At 43.9% G+C, this 20,201-nt stretch overlaps 1 protein-coding gene across 4 annotated transcripts in view; it reads right to left on the minus strand.

Moving 5' to 3' along the window:
* Window positions 1–19,970, minus strand: part of LOC139342496 (fibronectin type III domain-containing protein 5b-like) — a 32,195-nt gene extending 12,225 nt beyond the window's left edge. For 2 of the 4 annotated variants that reach the window (XR_011603045.1, XR_011603044.1), the window contains exon 1: window positions 18,565–19,551. Coding sequence is in view for 1 of the 4 variants with exons in the window: in XM_070979622.1 (XP_070835723.1) it covers window positions 18,565–18,718 (154 nt within the window). In the remaining 3 variants the exon portion in view is untranslated. Of the gene's footprint in view, window positions 1–18,564; window positions 19,552–19,779 lie in introns of those variants that run through there. The other 2 variants (XR_011603046.1, XM_070979622.1) reach the window with 2 other exon arrangements.
* Window positions 19,971–20,201: the final 231 nt, after the last annotated feature.

Here is a 20,201-nt window from a genome sequence, read left to right on the forward strand (position 1 = left end):
CAAATAAGTGTGAAATGGATTTTTCTTCCGCACTGTTTACACCAACTCATCTTCTGTATGTTTTCTTCTAAAAATCATTTGAAATGTAAACTGTGTCAGTCACAATGGACAAAAAATGTCTGACTGTTCACTGTCAGCCTCATGACATCATTGCCTTGCAGTACAGGTGTGACATGGGGCTTCATTTTTTCTGACACGAAAATCTGACTGTATGTGCTGTGGAATAGAAATGGATCATAACTTCATGTGAATTGAATCCGTTATGACTTCCAAAGTGGACTCTTCATTTTCATTTAGGTGCAATTATTGCCTGAAAGGCCAATTAAATTTAAATACACTGAGGACTGACAGAGGTCTGAACTGCTGCCTGTGGAAGTTTGCAGTCTCCCCTCCTTTCTCCCCTTTTTGTCCTCCTGTGTTTCCCCCTCCTTTTGTCTCCTGTCTGTCTCTCCCGTCTGTTGAGTCTGAGTGTCACTGCAGGGCGTGGCCGACAGGTTGGACCCAGCCTCCCCTCCTCCTGAGCACAGCTGCACTTAATCAAGCAATCAAGACTGCCAACACAGTATATAAGCATCAGGGTTTCAACCAGTATTGAATTGGCTGCCTTGCTGCGTGGTAACAACCACACCAGAGCATCGCTAAGTATCCTTGTCAGTTTTTGCCTTGTTTGCTGCTTGCCTTCCTGACCTTCTTTTTCCTGTCTGTGCTCAGGTGCCATTTCCTCACCTGTTGTTTTCCACAATCCCTCAACATTCAGTAAATTGCTAAACTTCCTTAAGTTTAGATAACAGAAAGATTCAAGCCCTGCAACACCAAGGACGGCTTTTGGGACAATATGGACAGATGTTGGAAGCAACAGGTCATATGGAACCACATTAACACACAACCCAGTCCCTCCTCTGCCGAACATGCAACCCCATTCCATGAATGCAACCCGCAGCTCTGGCACAGCCTGTTGTCAGAGAGTCCCACGCTACAGACCCGGAGCCATTTTCTGGGGAGTTAGGTAAATGTCGTGGTATTCCCCTCCAATGCAACATGATGTTCAGTCAGAAACCATTAACCTTTCCCTCTGATATCTCTATTGCTGGATCCCTTAGTCACCCCAGCCACAGTTAACACCTTAAATGGCAACCTCCTTGCAGAGGTAACACACCTCAGGGCACCTTTAACCATAACACTGTCTGTCAATCACAGTGAAAAGGTTTGTGTGTTATGTCTGCTACTCCATTAGTTCTGGGCTGCCTGTGGCTTAAGCCCCACAATCCACATATTGACTGGGTTAGTCACAAGAATGCTGCCTGGAGTTCTTTCTGCCTCTACCATTGCTCACGTCCACCCCATTTCCAGCAAAAGTGTCCTCTGTCTGTAAGACACTGTCTCTCCCAGATTTGTCCAGTATGCCACCCGAATACCATGACCAGAGGGAGGTATTCAGCAAGGAGCTAGCAGTTTCTCACCCTCCTCATCACCCTTACGACTGTGCCATCAGCCTCCTCCCTGGAGCTCCCCTTTCCACCGGTCAGCTGTATAACCTGTCTCTCACTGCAGGTATAATCCATCCCTCCTCCTCTCCTGTCAGTGCTGGGTTCTTCTTTGTCTCCAAGAAAGATAAATCACTTCGCCCATGTACAGACTTCAGGGGGCTCAATGCCACAGAAAAATAAATACCCATTGCCACTAATCTCTTCAGCCTTTGAGTTACTACCGGGAGGTAGTGTTTTCCAAATTGGACCTCAGATATGCCTACCATCTAGTGAGGATAAGGGAGGGGGATGAGTGTAAGATGGCGTTTAACACTCTGGTCAGGCACTTCGAATATCTGGTGATGCCCTTTGGGCTCACCAATGCTCCGGCCGTTTTCCAGAATGTAGTTAATGTTGTTTTCCGAGACAACGTTAACTGCTTCATGTTTGAATGATATTCTCATCCTTTCCCAGAGTCAGGAAGAGCACACTCACCATGTGTGGCAGGTATTGCAGAGATTATTGGAAAATAAATTATTCGTAAAGGCCAGGAAATGTGAGTTTCACTCTGCTTCAGTCTCTTTCCTTGGTTTTATAATTGCAAGTGGAGAGGTGAGAGCAGACCCAGAGAAAATCAGGGTGGCGGAGAAACAACCAACTCCCACAAATCACAAGCAGCTTCAACGCTTCCTGGGGTTTGCAAATTTCTACCCAGCTTTATCAAAGACAATAGCCGGGTGGATTCAGACTCAAGGCATTGTCCACCAACCTGACCCAGATCCTCCTAACTGCCTATTTGTGTCTGATTCTGTCTGTCCCCAGGTACTGCAGTGGGCTCACATGTCCCGGTTTGAATGCGACCGTGGTGTCAATAGAACCTTAAAGGTCCTGGAGAGACACTTTTGGAGGGCTGTGGCAGGGGTGGACACCTGAGAATATGTTGCCTCCTGTTCTGACTGTGAGCAGGGAAAGGCATCACATCAGGAACCTGCTGGTCTCCTCAGACCGCTAGCCATTCCAGGCTGCCCCAGGCCACATATTGCAATGGATTTCATCACCAGTCTACCCCCTTCCCGAGGTAACAGTTATCCTTACCATTGTTGACCGGCCGGTCTCTTCATTGCTCTATCCAAGTTCCCCTCTGCCAGGGAAACTGCAGAGATGCTGGTCCAACATGTGTTCCGCCTGCATGGCCTTGCTGGCAGATACTGTCTCCAACAGAAGTCTACAATTCATCTTTCAAGTAGCATCAGTCAGCGTGTGCTCGGGGTTCCATCCACAGTCCAATGTCCAGTCAGAGAGGACTAATCAGGACCTGGAAGCAGCCCTAAGGTGTGTGTCAGCCTCGATTCTCACCTCCTGGTCTACTCATCCTCCTTGGGTAGAAATGCTCATAACTCTCTCACTAGCTCTGCCACAGGCTTAACTCCACTTGAGGCCTCACTCGGATACCTGTTGCTGGCCAAGAGGAGATCTCTGTTCTGTCAGTCCAACTCCATCTCCACCGCTGCCGAAAGATCTGGAAAGGGCTTGTGTGGCTCTGCTTTGATTGGCAGAGGAGAACAAGGGAATTGCTGACCGCTACCACAGAGAGGCCCCAGAGTATAAACCAAGTCAGAAAGTTTGGCTCTCCGCTAAGAAGTTTCCTGTTAAGACTGATTCTAGGAAGCTATCCCTCCAGTTTTTGGGTCCCTTCGTTATCAACTCCATTGTTAAACCCACTGCCATAAAGTTGAGGCTGCCTCCCACATTGAAAGTTCATCCCATCTTTCATGTTTCTCAGTTAAAATCTGTCACTTCCACTTTTTTTTTTTTTTTTTGCCTTGTCTGCTACTTGCCTTCTTGACCTTTTTCCTGTCTGTGCTCAGGTGTCTATTCCTCACCTGTCTGTCTGCTCTCACTGAAGAACCTGGACCTGTCTCTACTTAGACTCAGCAATGTTGGACTCTGCTTCGTCTGAACTCGTCCCTTGCACAGTCCCTCAACATTCATTAAATTGTTAAACTTTCATCTGCTTCCTGTCTGCTCTGTTTGAGCCTGGTATTTTGGGTCCTGTACCTCTGCTGAAACATAACAGCTGCCCGAAGATGCTGACATGCTGATTCACTATAAAAGAGGCCAGAAAACAATCAATGTATAAAATCAGTTGATCTTAAGATAATTGAGCTAGAATTATGATAATCCTTATCATAAAGACTAGAAACAGAAGGCAGCAGCTAGCCTGCCTCTGTCCTTCTGACCTTAATCAGTTTTTGTACAAATTAAACACACGAGACAGAATTTGTTAATTAGAGAGATTCGGATGTGCTGGTTGGCAGATTTTGTGACATTTGGAAAGAGTCAGGCTAGCTGTTTCCAGCCTTTATGCTAAACTAAGATAGCTGGCTGCTCACTGTAAGTTCATAGTTATTGTACAGACATGAGAGTGGTATCAATATCATCTTCTCAAACTCTATGCAAGAAAGCAAAATGTCAAACTACTGTATACCTTTGGCTGTTTATCATGCAGGGAGCTGAGAATGAATGAAACAGGAAGTGTTACGGTCCAACTCACTACTGTTCGCCTTCATTCAAATTAGGTTCAAACATTGTAGCTGTGTTGAACCATAAAGCATGTATCCACTGAATCATGACAAGACAAGTTCCACCTTTACGCTGCAGCAGACAGCAACTCTTAGGAATCACTGTGGCCTTTTACGGACTGACTGATATTTGTAAAGTGAAGCAGATGACGGCGATGAATAGTGATGAGGAAAAGTGGTCACTATCAGTGATGCAACTCTTCTATCTTTAGTGGGATAGAAATCTAATTCGACCCACCAAACGCAGTCGATGACTTATTGAAGAAGTTAACGCTCACTTGTCATGTGATGTGGACAGATCACACAGCTGCTAATTAGAGGATGATGGGCTGCTGTAGCACTTGTGTACACACTGACATACTGTACTTTGAGAAACAGCAGACCGTATCCAAGCAGGCCTCTGGGTTATGTCTCCACCCGCCTGCTGCTGAGGTTTTGATGAATGGCCTGACTAACAGTAGCTGACAGGATGGTGACCTGCTGCATCTCTTCATCAGCGGGTACTCAGATGTTTGAAGTGGCGTTGCTTTTGTTTACTGTTCTCTGTTTGTTTGTTGTTTCCTGAGAGGCCTGAGGGATGGGCATCTTGGGTAGAGGGGGCTGAAGGGACTGAAGAAGTCATAAATCAATCATTATGTCTCAGTTAAGTCTCTCTTAGGCTGCTTCCAACCACACAGTGAGCAAATGAACTTCAGTGGATGGAGCGCAAAAATTGTCCAGATACGAGTGATGTCGCAGCTCAAGGAGGGGATGAAACTTTTTCTCTTTCTGCTAATAAGTAAACTAACATTAGATGACGCAAGTCACTTTTTGTCAGCCTTGTTTCTATATAACTCTGACAAACTAATACTTTGAGTCCATTTTGTTGATAATACTTTTGCACTTTTACTGATGAAATTTTGAATGCAGGACGATCACTTCTAAGACTACGATATGATCGCTTCCTTGGCAGCTCAGGGCCAGAAGATGGATTTGAAAGTAGTTTATCTTTTCAATTTATGCTAAAGTCACTTAAAAGCACACTGAGACCCGTCATTTTCAGGCATTCTCTGACCAATTGTTCAGTCTGTTCCACAGATCCACGACACCAGCACAAATGATTTGACCTGAATAGACAAACACACCAGAAGTGCACCATGCGGATAAGGTTTCAAAGAACCCTTCTTCCCTAGTATGGGTCAAACTCAAAATACCAATAATTCAACTTAATTTATTCTTCACTGGACCCTCCCTGCCTGGTAATGTCCTGACCTGGACTGTTTAGTGTTGTCACTTCCTGTTTATTTTGTAGTCTTCCCTCAAGTGTCAGATTTTACTTTGCTTCCTGTGTTTTCTTGCCCTTGTGATTGTCTGATTCACTTCACCTGTGTCTAATTAGTTCTCCTCCCTGTCTGTATAAGTCAGTGTGTTCCCATTTGTTTCTGTTGGTTGCATATGGAGTGTCAGGTTTCCTGTCAGTTTATGAGTATTTTGCTGGTATTCTAAGATTTTGGACTTTGTTTTGGTTCCCTACACTCCCCAGACTGCTCCCTTGGTTTGGATATTATTTGCTACTTTAGATTTTTACTGTGATTTTGACCTCACCTGCATCTAGGTCTTGGGTTTGTTGTTAACCATCTTAATAAATTTGCTGAACTGCACCTGCTCTGCCATGTGGTCTGCATTTGGGTTCAATTCCTGATTTTCCCTGGACACCATTATAACGGGTAAATGCCCATGTCTTTAAACTCCACGCCTCCCAGTTTGTAACACAGGCTCTTATAAATTTGTAGTTTCCATGCCCAATCTGAGATAACCCTGATGACATCACCATGCCATCATCGGGGAGAAGAGGAAGAAGACATTATCCAACTGTTTCCAAAGCAAACTCATCGTAATGTGTAAAATGACTGGACTGCCTCTTTACAGGGCAAGAAGAAGAAGAAGAGGAAGAAGGAAAATAAAGTTAAATAAGTGAAAAGGAGAACTGATTTTGACTTTTAACATGACTTCTGTTGATTACATGCACAGAACAGAAAATGTTATCCTCCAGATGTGGTAAAAGAATGAGAGTGGTGTGACTCCTCTCAAAAAGAGTCTGACCACAGTCTGATGTATAAAGCTGTACTGGTGAAGCACTGTACCTCACACCTCATATCTTTCATATCTTATTTTCTATTATAATCCTGTAATTTTGCACAGGTTTGCTTTTAATAAAGCCTCTGAATTTCTGATCTTGGTGAGAGCACTTTCTCTTTGTTCCTTAAAATGGAGCAGCCTGCTGTAATGCTCTTTGAAATTAGAATTTTTCCCCACTGGATGATCTTAAAATAATGATATCTCATTGGACTGTGTCGTGTAGTATTTCTGTTGCTTTCTCTTTCTTTCATTGTATATATTGCTGAATGCCTGTTTGAACCTGTAAGTGAATTATTGTTTTTAGTCTTTCCTGGAAAACAGACTTTGTTCCCTCTGAGATGCACTGAGATTAAATAAGGGACAGGTGATAAAAAAACATTATTGCATACAGATTGCAGGAGATTGCAACAAGGTGGGAGAGGAGTGAAAAAGAAAAGCAACATGTCCTTGTTATTTCTCCTTAGTGTTCTACAAAATAAAGTTAAACCATCTCTTTGAGTGTCCTCACGTCCCACAGCTTCCGGTCACTTTTTGTCCGTCTTTGTCTCCTCTCCCCCATATGATTGTACTATGCTGTGGGACAAGAGAGTGGACATTGGCTGTGACCGCGGGCCTTAAATATCCACATGGCAGGAGAGTCAGCTCTAATGAAACACCAGACAGATGTCTTCATAAACTCTCTCCCATCGCTGTGGCACACAGTCTGCCTCACCCTGAGAGATGGGGGTGACTTTGAGCCATGACGGATGTCCCTGGTGTGTGTGCGTGTGTGGGTGTGTGTGTGCCTTTGTTAGGCCAGTGATGACCAGAGTGACAGCTTGTACTTTGTCCCATGCTGAGTGTGAAGGGTGACAGCTCCTTCATGGCCACGTTCATTAGAGAAGTTACTGGGAGAAGTGTGTGTGTGAAACGGTCAAGAAGAGGAATCCAGGCTGCTTCTTCACAACACAGACATGTTGTGAACACACACACACACACACACACACACACACACACACACACACACACACACACACAGTGAACAGTCTTAGTCCATAAAGCCTATCATTATTTAATGAACGCTCTCCTCCTCTCTCCGTCGACCTCAGAAAGACACGATCACACCTCCCACACCTCCTCCAGGCCTGCTGCCATCCCTCCCTCCCTCCTGACTCCTCCTCTGGATCTCTTTTCAGTTTGTTTTGTGTCCATGCACTTCCCAAAGCTCGGTAAACTGCACTTCATTGCTGTTGAGGAAGAGAACATCTGAGTGGATTTATAGATGGGGAAATATGGCAGGTATCATGGGGTGTTGTAATGTGGAGATCATCGTGTTCTCAAACGTGGAAAATGCTTTATTGTTTATCTTTCCTTTTACCAAAGGCGTGTTTGTTGTGTTTTTGGTAAAGTTGCCCATCAGCCTCCACTGAGGACATGAGTAAACCTTTGAATGTGCAGTCTGGGACTGGAACCAGTTTAGCTGCGCTACACGTGAACCCAGTCAGCTGAGACAGTCAGATGCAGTGTGACACCTGAGCAGATGGCCGGGGCTTCGAAAGTGAGAGAACACGAAAGCTAGCAGGGTGGTGTTCCAGTTTACAGATATTCCTGATTTGGAGCACCAAAATGCAGCTCTGCGATCCTTAGAAATGCATTTCTCACAGTCAAGGCCCCTGGACCAGTTCTGAGCTTACATGTTTGTCTGCAGGCTGAAAGACAACATAAAAACTGCCTGTTGGCATCACATTCCACTGTTATCTGTGATTTTAGAGGCAGACACAAGACAGGTGTTTGTTACTTCCTGTTCCTGTCTTTGAATCCCTTTGGGAATCACTGTGCTGCTACTAATTAATGTTTAGCAACTTAAATGGCTTTAGCTCATTTCACTGCTAATAGTCGGTAAACTGACACTTTGTATGGAAGGTGCAATAACAGCAGGTGGAAGTGAATATCAAAGTGTATGAAGGAACACTTTGGGAAGAGGGAAAAAATCAAACTTTGTTCTGCAGCCATGACGTGCAGTCACGGGGGAATCAAAGGCTACAAATTAGCACATGTTGATTAGCTTGCCGATGTCTTGTGCTGCAGCTAGCAATAGCGTTGGGGGAATTACGACTGCTTGCCACTTGTTTTTATTGAGTGTCAGTGAGCTGTGGTGGCGCTGTGCTCTCGGGGGTTAGCATACATACAGCTGGCAGGGATGCCAGCTCATTCATAGGTAATGTGCCATGATAGAGCCATCAGGATGCTGATCTGGAGTTTGCCCTTGCATGTGTCAGAGGAGACCTTGGCACGTGGTCTCGCCCTTATGGATACACATACACACACTGATGTTAGGTAGATCACAGTATGATGCTCTGGAGAGGAGGCAAACGCGAGGAGTTAATGTGTCTCATTTAGAAGCTAAAGCATCTGGTGAATAATTTAGAGGTGCTATCAAACACATGTGTTCACATCGGAGTCACACTGTAACGCTGTGTCGTGTCTTAGAATTGACTGGACATATTGCCTTTTTCATTAGACGCTGCCTTTCACAGCACTCCACCTCTTTAACATACGACTGCTTGAAATGTCACATAAACCACAAACAGCAGCACCAACACAGATATCCTCTGTCCTTCTTCTTCGTCTGCCATTTGTTTCTTGTAGCTGCCAGAGCTTTTGGATCTGTATCCGCCACCTCTTTCACAGAGGAAACCCACCTCATACTGTCACAGTACCCCCCAGACTCTTACTTGCTGCCTTGTCTTCTCTTCTGTTCACCTGTGCTGTCTGTTCTTTTCCACTCTCGCTCCCCTTGCCTGCCCACTCACCTGAGATTAATTCCCAATCAGTCAGTATTTAAGCTGCTCTCCCACACTCACTCAGTGCCAGATTGTTCTTCACACAACGCAAGACTCTCCAGTATTCATATTAGGACTGATCTCTTGTTACCAGACCTGCCTGCCTTTGACTTGGCCTGATCTTCTGTTCTCTGTTAAACACCTCTGCTTTCAGTATCTGTCTCAGTGTTTCGTCCTGCACTTTGTAGATCTCTGCCTGACTCTGACTGTTGAATGTTTGATTCGCCAAACTTTTCAAGAAACTCTCAATAGTTCTGAACGGGACATTGTTCAGTGCTACAGCTTATCTGTCTGTGTCACTCCTCAGATCAAAGTCGTGTTCTGGTGTTACTGCAGTTGGGTCCTAAACCAACCTGTTACACTTAAGTGTCCTGCATTTCTTCCTCTATTCACTTTTGCTTTCCATCTTTGAGACTGTCATGGACACTTGTGTTAAACCTGCTCCTCGCACACACACTCCCGCTGTCTATCTGGTTTTGTCTCTCTTTTTCATCTCTGTCTGTCTCTCCAACACTCCTCACTATATTTCTGTAGCTGCTACACTGGGGCTTTTCGGCAGCTCCTCCATACCTGGGATGTAAAGCTCTCTGCCTGTAACTGACACTTCAGTGGGAATCTGGGTGCAGGGAGGAGATGGTGGGTGAAAAGCTGTGACTCACTCATGTACTATTTTGCTATTGATTAGCCTCATGCCTCTCACACACCAGCTGCTGATCAGCTGACATACAACTACTCTCTGTTGTGTTTGTGGAGCTGAGAGCTTAGAAATGGGAGAACAGTTTGAGGCAGTCAGTATATAGGTTTTAATTTTGAATTCATTAAGGATGTCTTCCTTTAACAGCCACAGAGCGCCTGTTTGTGTGTGTGGGAGGCTGCATGTGCATGTTTTCTGCATGTTTTGCATGTTGAGCAGAGCCTGTGTGTCCTCGGTGGTCCATCCTGCCTCTGTGCACAGCAGCCCAGCACTGTCAAATAATTACACCTAAGGGTCTTTTTGTCCCTTTGTAGAGAAATGAGTTATTTACTCAAAGGAAATGAATTTTCCAGCCCTGCCGGCCACAAGAATGCTGAGGTGGAGAGGCGGGGGGATTGCAAAACACAATCTTTCTCTCTTTCCATCAGATAGACACGCACACACACACACACACACACACACACACACACACACACACACACACACACACACACACACACACACACACACACACACACACACACACACACACACACTTTTCTCTAATTAAATGTCAAAAGGCAGGGTATGAAAATCAATGCAGCATTGTGTGCAGAGAGAATGCAAGCCAGCTAATTCAAAAAGGCAAAGGAGCGCCGTGAGGCTGATTATTTGACAAGCCCACTACTAATGAAATCTACTCTCAAATCAGTCGCGAACCCGCCACCCCTCCGACACACACATACAACATCCAGGGAATGAGCAGTGATATGGGATGGCGCTGATAACGCTAAAGGAGCACAGCTTGATGTGAGGTTATGAATATGATATTAGAGCTTGATACATAACTTTCATCTGTTTCATCTGTGTTTCCCTTCAGACTTACTGTAGCGTCTGTCTGTCTGTCTGTCTGTCTGTCTGTCTGTCTGTCTGTCTGTCTGTCTGTCTGTCTGTCTGTGGAGGTCTTGCAGTCCTGCTGAGGACTCGGGGACAGCTGGTTAAGTAATGCCTACAGTAGCTGCCTGGGAGAGTTGGTGTCACAGGCAGGTGGAGAACGTGAATAATCCTCTTGCTCTGATTCCTCCATGTTTCACTTTTTCCTTTTGTCACTCACATTCTCTCTGTCTCTCTTTGTCTTTCCCCCTTGTGGCTCGAACACGAGCACTTTCTCCTCTTTGCATACATTCATTTGCTTTCTCTCTATCCATCACTGCCTTCATCTCTGTGTCTGTCTCTGGCAAATATTCCCCTTAGAGAAACACATGCTGTGTGACTGACTACTGGCCCCTGACTGAGTATTGAGGCCCCCCACCTAAACCAGACTTGCATCTCCCAGCACAAAGGTTGATCACTGGAAACTGACTGACATACACACTGAAAAGCACACACACACACACACACACACACACACACACACACACACACACACACGCACACACACACACACACACACACACACACACATTTAGACCTCAGCATGAGTAGGCATCAGGTCACATTTACATTAAGAAACACGTTCCTGGCTTATCTGTGTCAGACACAACTTCTGGAACAGGAGACAAAACTTTTGCGGAGACAAATGAGCAAAACTGTCTCTGTGTTGGTGAGGGTGCGCAGGTAACCTCCTTGGGGGGCACATGTGCCGCAGACTGCTCAAATGTAAAACACACCATCTGGACCCCCCCTGGATTTGACTGCCCAGTGCCAAATGAAAATTGCATTTTTCTGCTCTGCTGGGCTGCTGAGGAAGACTGAGAGGAATCCAGAGGCCTACGTGCAGCTTTGTGCTTACACGTACGCATAATGCTAATATCTACACTTTGAGTTAGATGAATCAATTTCTTTCCCTGCTTGTCAATGTGTGTGCATGCAAATCCACACATGACAGTACACACAACAAACCTCCAGTGGAACACAGGTATAATCGTGGGACAACAAACCCACACAACAGACACACAAATCAACAGTCAGCCATAGAAGCCTTATTGATATACTGCAAACTGTCGCTCCTGAAGGCATATATTTGTGTTTTTATTTGGAAAACAAAGACATCATTTATTCAGAGTGAACTCGTTTTCATCTTTTCTGCTGTGCTGAGACCACCTGTGGCTTCATATACAGCTAAAGACCACAAATCTGTTAATGATATTCAGTTCTAATTAATCTGCATTAATAATGAACTATTGCATTTTAGCAACGTGGATTTAATTTTCATTTATTTTTCATTATGCTGAAATTGTTAAAACAAATGAAGCAATTAAAAAACAAATTGAATTACATTGACGTGGTTCTGCGCCCAGCATCTATTCTTTATTTGACCATCACGTGAAGTGAAATCACTTTTTTACTTCTCCCCACTCTGCATCTTCGTAGTGTTTATTTACTGTATCTTTGCATGAGCCACTTGTGAATGTGTCAGATAATACAGTTTGGTTTCACTGAGTTTCATTAAATACTGCAGTGATTATTCAGTCCAGAAACAATAAGTTTACCATGATACAGTATTTTAATGGAACTAAAAGCCCTAAGAGCATTTCATCTAAACCACTCTTGGTGTAACCACATTTGTGTGCAATAACTAACTGCATGACAGGAAATGAAAAGTGGAAACAGTGGAAATGTTGTAGAGCACAATGAAATACAAAAACATCAGCACCAATGCAGGAACACATAAACTGAGACTTCTGTCAATAAATGCTATGCTCCAGTGCATGCTGGGAAGCTTTCCTGCATGCCTGCTTTCAAGACACTACAGAATCTTATCTTATGTGTCCATGATGTTTTCTTCCTTTATCTTTCTCTGTGGCTGCTTTTTGTCTACAACAAATAACTCTCCATTACTGCGACTGGAAATTTGAAGGAGTTTCTGTATAACTGAGTCTGTACATGCAGATGGATGGAGAACAGAACCACAACACACACTCATGTAGACAAACAAATAGGTCTGTGACACTCAATACTGAATAAACACCTTTAACATCCCTGGCATTGATTTCCCTCTAAGCAGCAGCTCAGCTCGTCCTCCACCTGCACACATGACATGACAGACGTGATACTGGACAGACTGCAGACTGTGCCAGCAAGCTGCCGCTGCCACGTCAGTCTTTGGGCACCGCCATGGCTTTCTCCCACAGGCCCGGTGTCCAGATGATTGCACCAATCTGTCCTCTAAAGCTCGTTTCATTCCCTTTTTAACGAAAAAAGAGCCATACTGACATCACTTAACAAAGGCAAACGCGGTTAAAGAAAAGCTTTTGAGTGCAACTCCAAAAAAAAAAAATTCTCAGGCAAAAAAGATGAAAATCTAAAGTATTTTCTCTCTAGCTGCTGCTGTTTGGCCTTAAATCCTCGTGTTGCCACAAGATCTGAAAGCTTCAGCACATATGAGCACTCGCTATCAACCACAAGGCCATCGCTCTTATTCATCTGCTTCTCACTAAGCCATTGGCGAGCTCTCAAAGAGGAACTCAAAGAGGTTTTGTGAAATGAAGAAGAGGCAGACAGGTGCCAGAGGAAAGAGCAGCAGCACCACAATGTTGCTGATACAAACACTAAGCATTACTGGCACTTATGTAAGAGGACAGGTGACAATTAAAATGTGCAGGGTGCGAGAAAGATAAAGGGAGATTATCTGGGCAGTATTGACACAACGACAGCAGCAAAGCTACGAGGAGGACGTATCTTTTTCTTTTTTGTCGCTCAGCCCCAATTCTGCACTCCAGAAATACACCGGCTCTGTCAAGCTTATAAAATAGTTGCAGCTTCATCTTTGTGTTCTAAAGCTTGTTCTGTATTTACACGCGGATCTACTTGCAACCCAAAAATACCTGTGTGCATGCAGCCAAAAAACAAAAAAAAGAGTACCAATATACATTTAACTCTTCATATATGCTGCATGTCAAACAAAGGTATAACTGCACTGTTGGAAAACTGATCTTCTTCTTTTGAGGTTGGCAATAAGTTGGGAATAAGTGTGTGAGCTGTGTGATTTGGTAGAAGTGGATAATGCTTCATTTTCTTTTGTATTGTACAAACTGTGATGATTTCAAAGAGTCCATTTCCCATAAAATGGCTTGACAAAAATATTCTGGTGTACGGACGATCAGACATTGGACTGCTTGTTCAGTTTTGATGTGTTTTGCTAACTTTGTGTCAGCACAGAGCATATTCTGTCAGTGATTTATGGATTTTGTAATGTTTTGAAGGTACAGTTTTACATGCATGAGCAGCAGTTTGGATCTGGCTTTTGATTTTGTGGTGTCTTGGCATGACACATTAATAAACACTTCATTCATTCATTGTTTATTTAAAATAAAGCAAAGTAGTAACAAATAGCCGTCATCACTTGCTTTTCTCATTAGAGAGTGGGTGAGATGGACTGATGAATTTCTGAGATGCAGCCTTCCTTACTGTTGAAACTTAAGCTAATTGTAGTGGCAGATTGCCAGTGAGTATTTATGCCCTCTAAATAATATGGTAGAAATAGTACGGTGAAATCATCAAATGCTGTCAGTGAAAGCCACAAAACATTGTGTAGTTCCAGCATTGTTACATGCAATTGTAACATCAAGGTATTTCCTCATCAACCCCCAAATTTGGAAGAAGCAGTGGCGCTGTGGTGAACTGTAACTGTGCTGCAGTGAGCTCCTGAAATAAAAGTGCAGTAAACTGCTTTTTCTTGCAAAGAGCAAACAAGATTACAAACAGCTAATAATTACAAACGGCTAATTGTGCTCACAGAATGGACTAGAGGGAAACTAATGAACAGATAATCACATGCACTTACAAAATTCTGCATCCCCCGCGACACACACCTCCCATCCTCTCCGTGCCTTGTTAAAGAGCCTATTTACAGGGAACAGTAATGATTCAGCCCTCAAATGAGGAAGCTGCCCCAGATACCCAGCAGGTCTAAAGGACACACGTTTGAATAAAACTGGGGCAGAAGCGTTGCATTTAGAGAACTAAAAATACACCACTAGACTCTCTGCTGCTACCTCTAATGTGTACAGTAGAACTCATGACATCACTGTTTCAGTGAGGGACCATGAACATGAGGTCAGCACACCGTCTGCTTCTCCTCTGACACCAATGATGGACTTCACATGTGTTCAGTGATGATCACTCAAAACTGCCACGAGGAAAGAATAACATCAGAGCCCCGAGGGCTTGGTTTATTTTTTTAATAAATAATGCATAATGCTGTGTCTATCAAACTATACTGAAAGCAAAAACAAGGATATGTAATGTGTGTTTGAGAAACTGCTTCATGTGTGACAAGGAGCACTGAAAATCTTATGAAACCGCATTAATTTGGACTTTGTCTCTCTGACTGACTGGATGCTGCTCAGAAATATTAACTGTTTCTTGTTGGATGATAATTTGGTGGTGGAGAGCAGAGAGATGGGTGCTTCCTGTTAACTTCCTGTGCTGTGCTACTCTACTGTGTTAAATGTACTCACAGAGAATTCATCACCTGGCAGGCCGGTTGTCAAAGTTTTAGATTTTTTTGCTTTACAGCATAAAAAAAATCAACCTCTGAGCTCTTGAAAGACTCACTCACTTCCTTCACTCATTATTGGAAGCATCTCTCAAACACACAGAACAGCCTGGAGCCTTTGCATAACTTGCATTGCTGTTCAATTTGTTGATTGATTCATTGATTTTCTCTTTTTTTCCCTCCAAACTCAGAACTGTTACTGACCAGGGGAAATTGCCTGCTGGGATTTATGGCCTCATTTAGATGAACGTGTTAGAGAGTCCATTTCCATGTTAAATGGAAACATTACCTTTCCTTTCCCAGGATCAACTGACTGTTTATGAGTCACTATAAACACAGAAACAGTAAAGACGTCACTGTAGTGTACAGTTTATGGTGCCGTGGTGCACACCCACTCACTTCTGCCAGTCCACCTCTCCGCCTCGACATCGACAAAAGACAAAAGGGCTGGAAAAGTTGATTTAACAGGACCTCTCACTCATGTTTGCGTAAAATTTGACAGTCATTGTTAGAGATGAGGATTGTGTGATATCAGAACAGAGACTAAATGGACTCTAGGATGAGGTTATGTGATCAACTTTTAATCACATCACTAAAACCAGTGATCACTGACAGGTGACGGGAAGATGTTTCCAATGAGGGGGACTGCCAACTGAATATACAAGTGTGACGACATGCATTTTATATAATTGAGGCTCTGTGGCTCTGTACGTCACTCACCACAGTAACAATGACAATGGCAACAACACGCGGTACCATTCACTAGGCTAGCAGCCATGCACGCACACACACATTTAAAACAGTGTTCATGTTCACATTTGGAAAGTCTGTGTAACCTATCAACCATAGCAGTCCACATCAAGTTCTGCTCGCATCAAGTTGCAGCAAATGTAAACAATTGACCAATGGCTCAAAGAAACACAATGTAGAGAAGTCGAACACTTTTCTCACTCAGTTTGATTGATATTGTTTCCATTGAAACACACATAGCAATACATTTAACTTAGCCTCTCCTTACATCTCCAACAGCCCAGCTGCAGGCAGTAGGAGATTTTATTGTTGTTGTTTTTTTTATTCTTCCTGTTTACTGACACAAACGTTCATGGTTCATGTTTATACTCATATTATACACCTTTAGAAAGCTGACATTCACCTGAATCGATTGATGCAAACAATTTCAACATATAATCACAACAGGAAGCACAATAAACAGCAACATCAGTCAAACACCTGTATTTAAAACTGACGCAACACTGAGGCAAATTACCAGATCTTGTCTCTCAGTGATACGCAGGTCAAAAACACTCGACAAAGGTCCAGACAATCCACTGCAGTAAAATATGTAGACAAAAACATGATATAATCCATAGAAATATGTTTACTCCTTTCAGATTAGCAGGTGATGTACTCGTCTTCACTTGTTGTCTGTGTTTTCCACGTTACATCTTCCGCGGGGTTAAAATGATCACTGTTACATCTAATATTCAAAGCAGCTGCCACTGGCTCCCTTCCTGCGTCTGTGATCACTGATGACCTGATGTGTCCTGTTTCTTTGTGTTTCTGTCCACATTTGGACATAGAGTTGTTGTTGACGGTGGTGGCAAATCACCTTTGTTGTTGGAATTTTCTTACTGTTTTTACTACACATGCAACCATTGTTCTCATAATATTGTGGAAATCAATGGTAACAAATGATTATTTAGCATTCATAAACAGCATATAAGAATAAATTTATGTTTAGAACACACTACAAGTTAGTAGATAAAAGGACATTTGAAGCAACTTTGTCCGCTAGAAATTACATTCATATAAAGCTAATTTGCTTTCATTATCACATTGTGCTGACAAACGTAATCACTGGCTGGATTATGTTCAAAGTTAAAGTTTGTTTGACTGAATGAAACACTTCTTTTTATGAGCTGGAGTGTCAGCGAGCTGGTCGGGGTGGATTTTGGACACACCAAGTGCAGGACTGTGGCACCAGATTCCAAGGATCACATCCAGACTGTGATCAGGTTTAGACAACAAAATCACCTTGGTCAACATTAGACAAAGATTGTGATTGCTGCTGACTTCTTATGTGTTAAAACAGCCTGTTCTTTCCCTGACATTAACTGAGTGCTGCAAGTGCCTAAACACAACTATAGGAACAATTAATAATGCTGGAGTCACAAAGAATGGATGGTGCGTTAAAAGATTACCTAATTTGATAGAAAAAAATCAAATATGTTGCCTGTAAACATATTTGTGTCTTTCAAGTACATTAATTAACAATATTTCCTAATTATGTTAATACAAAACCTAATCTGCATTACATTTCCTTCAAAACATATTTGCTGTTGCTAATTAGTTGCATTGTTCTTGTGTTATTGACAGTTAGATGTCTAAATAAACAGGACAGTTTTATGTCTGTCTCACTGGGTCTCACTGCCTCAGAATATAAACGTCATTTGTTGGAGACATGACTTTCTGAAGTGTTTATTAAGGTATTTGTCTCCAGCTGTTCATTAATCACTTGTGGATATTTCACAAGGGAAGTAACAAATACATTAATACACACATAAAACATATATAACAAGGTAATCAGTTATATCCGAGTGTGTTACGATGTGTCATGACAAATTCATAAAATGTTAATATACTGCTTATCATGGTTAAATACAGCTAGTTCAATAAGGCCACTCACTTCAGCCTTTAATATAGTGCAGCTCAAACAATCAAGCGTCAGCGTCCTTTATAAACATCTCACTGCCTGCCAGGAGAAATGCTGAGTCCTTAAAGGGTATGAACATCACATTGTAATATAGTTTCTTTACGGTATGAAGTTGTAGTGTTGACTGTTGTAGAAGACAGAAAAAAGCACACAACAGTGTGAGTGTGTGCAAGTAGTGTGTGTGCGTGTGTGCAGCAGTTCATAGGACCTGCCTGAAATTAGATTCAAAGGTCAGCTTGGCTCACATCACACACACACACACACACACACACACACACACACACACACACACACACACACACACACACACACAGCTTTGCTTGAAGAGACAAACAACACGGTTTGTCATTGGTCAAATTAGCCCCAGTAATCTCCAATAACGCACATGAGGCTGTTTCACATGTGAATAGTTCAAACCGTCAGTTGTGACTCGTCATATGTTTGATCATTAGATGCCAACACAGAAAAGCCTCCAGCAGCAAACACAGTCAGCCTCTCCACAAACACAACAGACTACGCAACGTTCATTTCTAAAGCCTGAACAACACGAGACAGCAGCGTTTCACACACATGCCTCTGCAATCCCTCCACGGCTCGTTTCATCAGACAATAAAATATCACTGTGTGAGCTGCTGCTGCTCCACCATCCATGGAAACATCCCCCCTAATTGCACATAAACATAAACTTACCCGCCTTGACTGGAGAGACGCAGAGACAGCCGAGAACGAGCAGCAAAAATCTCTCCATCTTTCTGACGCTCGGGCGACGTGCGGTCCCATTGACTCTGGCCGGGAGTGCTGCGTTCACCGGCGGGCTGCTGTGCCGCGTTGTGCTGCTCGGCATTCACGTCAGTTCATGCGTATCGTCTCGACTGGAAAAGGAGCAACGACGGTCTGTCGGCGTCTCAGCACCTCGGACAGCGCTTTCAGCGGCACCTCCGCTCATTCAGCAGCCTCGACTGTCCCCGAGCCGCCGGCGAGCAGCGAGCAGCCGGTGAGCATGAGCACCACAGACTGGACTCCAGTCTGGAGGTGATTCGCTGGCGTCGTCGGTTCTCCAACTGCGCTCCAAAACCCTCCCCGATGTGCTGCTGCTGCTGCTGCTGGAGGTGGTGGTGATGCTGGAGGTGGTGGTGATGCTGGAGGTGGTGCTCAGCACCGCTCAGCTGCTGCTACTGCTGCAGAGTGAGACGTGCTGGCTTTGTATATGAGCGCCTGGACTGAGCCTGCTTCCACACTGACTCCTGAAGGTTTTACAGTCAGCATGACAGTCAAGACAAGCTGGCTAAATAATCCGTCAATAGAACCCATTAAATGTCGAAAGACCAAAAAACATCAAATGAAACTTTAAAGGTTTTCTTTACTTACAGGTCTGGTCCAGCTGCTCTGTTGCTCAGTAGTTAAGAAGGTACACTTTCAATTTATTGGCAGACTTGGGACAAAATTTCTTCTGTCCTCTAGCCTCTCCATCTCACACATTTCACGCCACAAACTCAAGGGCCAGCCATCAAACAAACAGCTGCCATCATTTAGTCTGCAAACTTTTGCCTCCAGATGCAGCGAGGGAGCAGCCGATCACATGCAAACTTGTCACCAGAAGCCCTCTCCTTTGATCGAGCTTGGCTACTTGCTCTCTCTAATCCTCCTGCTTCACTGGCCCACTTGGTAAGCCAGTGCTCTGAATTGCTGCCCACTCCTCGATTAAATATGCATACACTGGCCCACGCAAACAGTCGCCTGTGCACAGATACAGTCTCTGCTTTGAACTGCTTTTTCCACTTCCAAAACAAACACGTGCCTCATAACTTCACCACTGAGTTGACCCCTTGCCCCCCCCCTTGGCCCCCTCCCCTGAGAGTGTATGGTGCAGTGGCTACAGAATTGGATAAAGTTTGCATACAGTACCTGGTGGGGTCCCTGCAGTGCGCTGTAGACTCGAGCTTTCCAGGTGTGTGCAGTCTAAGTCCTGAGTCAGGAGACCACCACTCTCCACTGGCTGCGTCCCCAAGAGGTGTTTTTTTTTTTTTTTTCACCCTGCTGTGCACCTCGATTCACCGCCTGCTGCCTCTCACGAGCTTCAGAAGAACACTGTTGTTGCTGGTGGAGGGGTTATTGTGCTGTTTTTATTTATTTATTTATTTATTTAGTTGCATGTTTCACTCATCTCTCTCTCTCTCTCTCTCTCTCTCTCTCTCTCTCTCTCTCTCTCTTTCTCTCTTTCTCTCTCTCTCTCTCTCTCTCTCTCTCTCTCTCTCTCTCTCTCTCTCTCTCTGTGTTTGTGTGTGTGTGTGGGGGGGAGGGGGTAGTCAGAGAGCTTGGACGCAGAA

Source organism: Chaetodon trifascialis, chromosome 14, assembly GCF_039877785.1.
Source record: "Chaetodon trifascialis isolate fChaTrf1 chromosome 14, fChaTrf1.hap1, whole genome shotgun sequence".
NCBI lineage: Eukaryota > Metazoa > Chordata > Actinopteri > Chaetodontiformes > Chaetodontidae > Chaetodon > Chaetodon trifascialis.